The sequence below is a fragment of the Empidonax traillii genome, unplaced genomic scaffold (genome assembly GCF_003031625.1).
Source record: "Empidonax traillii isolate 1590-97213 ecotype Southwest subspecies unplaced genomic scaffold, ASM303162v1 scaffold1730:size102414, whole genome shotgun sequence".
Lineage (NCBI taxonomy): Eukaryota > Metazoa > Chordata > Aves > Passeriformes > Tyrannidae > Empidonax > Empidonax traillii.
In genome coordinates this window covers 8,366-9,358 of record NW_020956923.1, presented here as the reverse complement: position 1 = coordinate 9,358, position 993 = coordinate 8,366, and the positions used below count along the sequence as shown (strand labels likewise).

Sequence of the window (993 nt, the reverse complement as noted above, 5' to 3'; positions counted from 1 at the left end):
TCTGCAACTATAACAAACAACCCTCCTAAATAATAATTAATAAAAATATTAATTACATGTAAAAGCATTAAAAATAAGCAGGAAAAATTAATTAAAGGCAGAAGAAATAAGCCACATCTTTATTCTGCTTTGCAGAACTGGGGCATCCTGCACCCCCAGCTCCATCCCAAATTAGTACATGCAAGTATAAAAGAAATCCCATCAGAAAGAGTAATTAATTAAAATATTAATTAAATATTTGTGCAGAAAAATAAGCAGAAAAATCAAAGAATATATGAAAGCATCCAAACTTATCCAGGTGTTTGTTTTGCCTGGCAGGAGACCCAGCACACCCCAAACTCCAGATCACGATCCACAACTGTTTTACCCCCCCCCAGATATTAATTAATCACAAATTAACAACAATTAAGCAAACTAGTGTTAATTAGGCAGGTCTCAGCCCCTCACCCTGCTGCTTAGGCACTTCTTTGCGGCCGATCAAGTCCCAGTTGGTGGCCCCGAAAATGAGGAGCTGCCCCCGGCTCTTGGAGCCCTCGAGCTTCTGTGGGGACAGGGGACAACGTCAGGGACACGGGGACACTGGGGACAGGGGACAACGTCAGGGACACGGGGACAGGGGGACAGGGGACAATGGGGACAATGGGGACAGGGGGATGTAGGGAATGTGGGGACAGGGGACAACGTCAGGGACACAGGGACATGGGGACACTGGGGACACTGGGGACAGTGGGGACAGGGGGATGTAGGGAATATGGGGACACGGGGCAATGTCAGGGACACAGGGATGCTGGGGACAGTGAGGGACATGGGGATGTAGGGAATGTGGGGACACCAGGGATGGGGAGGATGTGGGGGACACTGGGGACATCAGGAATGTGTGTGTTCCCATGGGGGCAAGGGACGTCAGGAGACACTGGGGATGTGAGGACATCAGGAATAGGGAAGATATGGGGGACATGAGGGACATGGGATCCCAGGGGGGGGATGTGGGAG

The 993-nt window shown here is 49.5% G+C and overlaps 1 protein-coding gene across 1 annotated transcript in view; it reads right to left on the bottom strand.

The window, feature by feature from the left end:
• Nucleotides 1-562, bottom strand: part of RCC2 (regulator of chromosome condensation 2) — a gene marked incomplete at its 5' end in the record, with an annotated part of 7,092 nt that extends 6,530 nt beyond the window's left edge. Inside the window, one exon of the mRNA XM_027908498.1 lies at nt 448-562. Coding sequence (XP_027764299.1) covers nt 448-562 — 115 coding nt within the window. The remainder of the gene's footprint in view (nt 1-447) is intronic.
• Between the last annotated feature and the right edge of the window lie 431 nt (nt 563-993).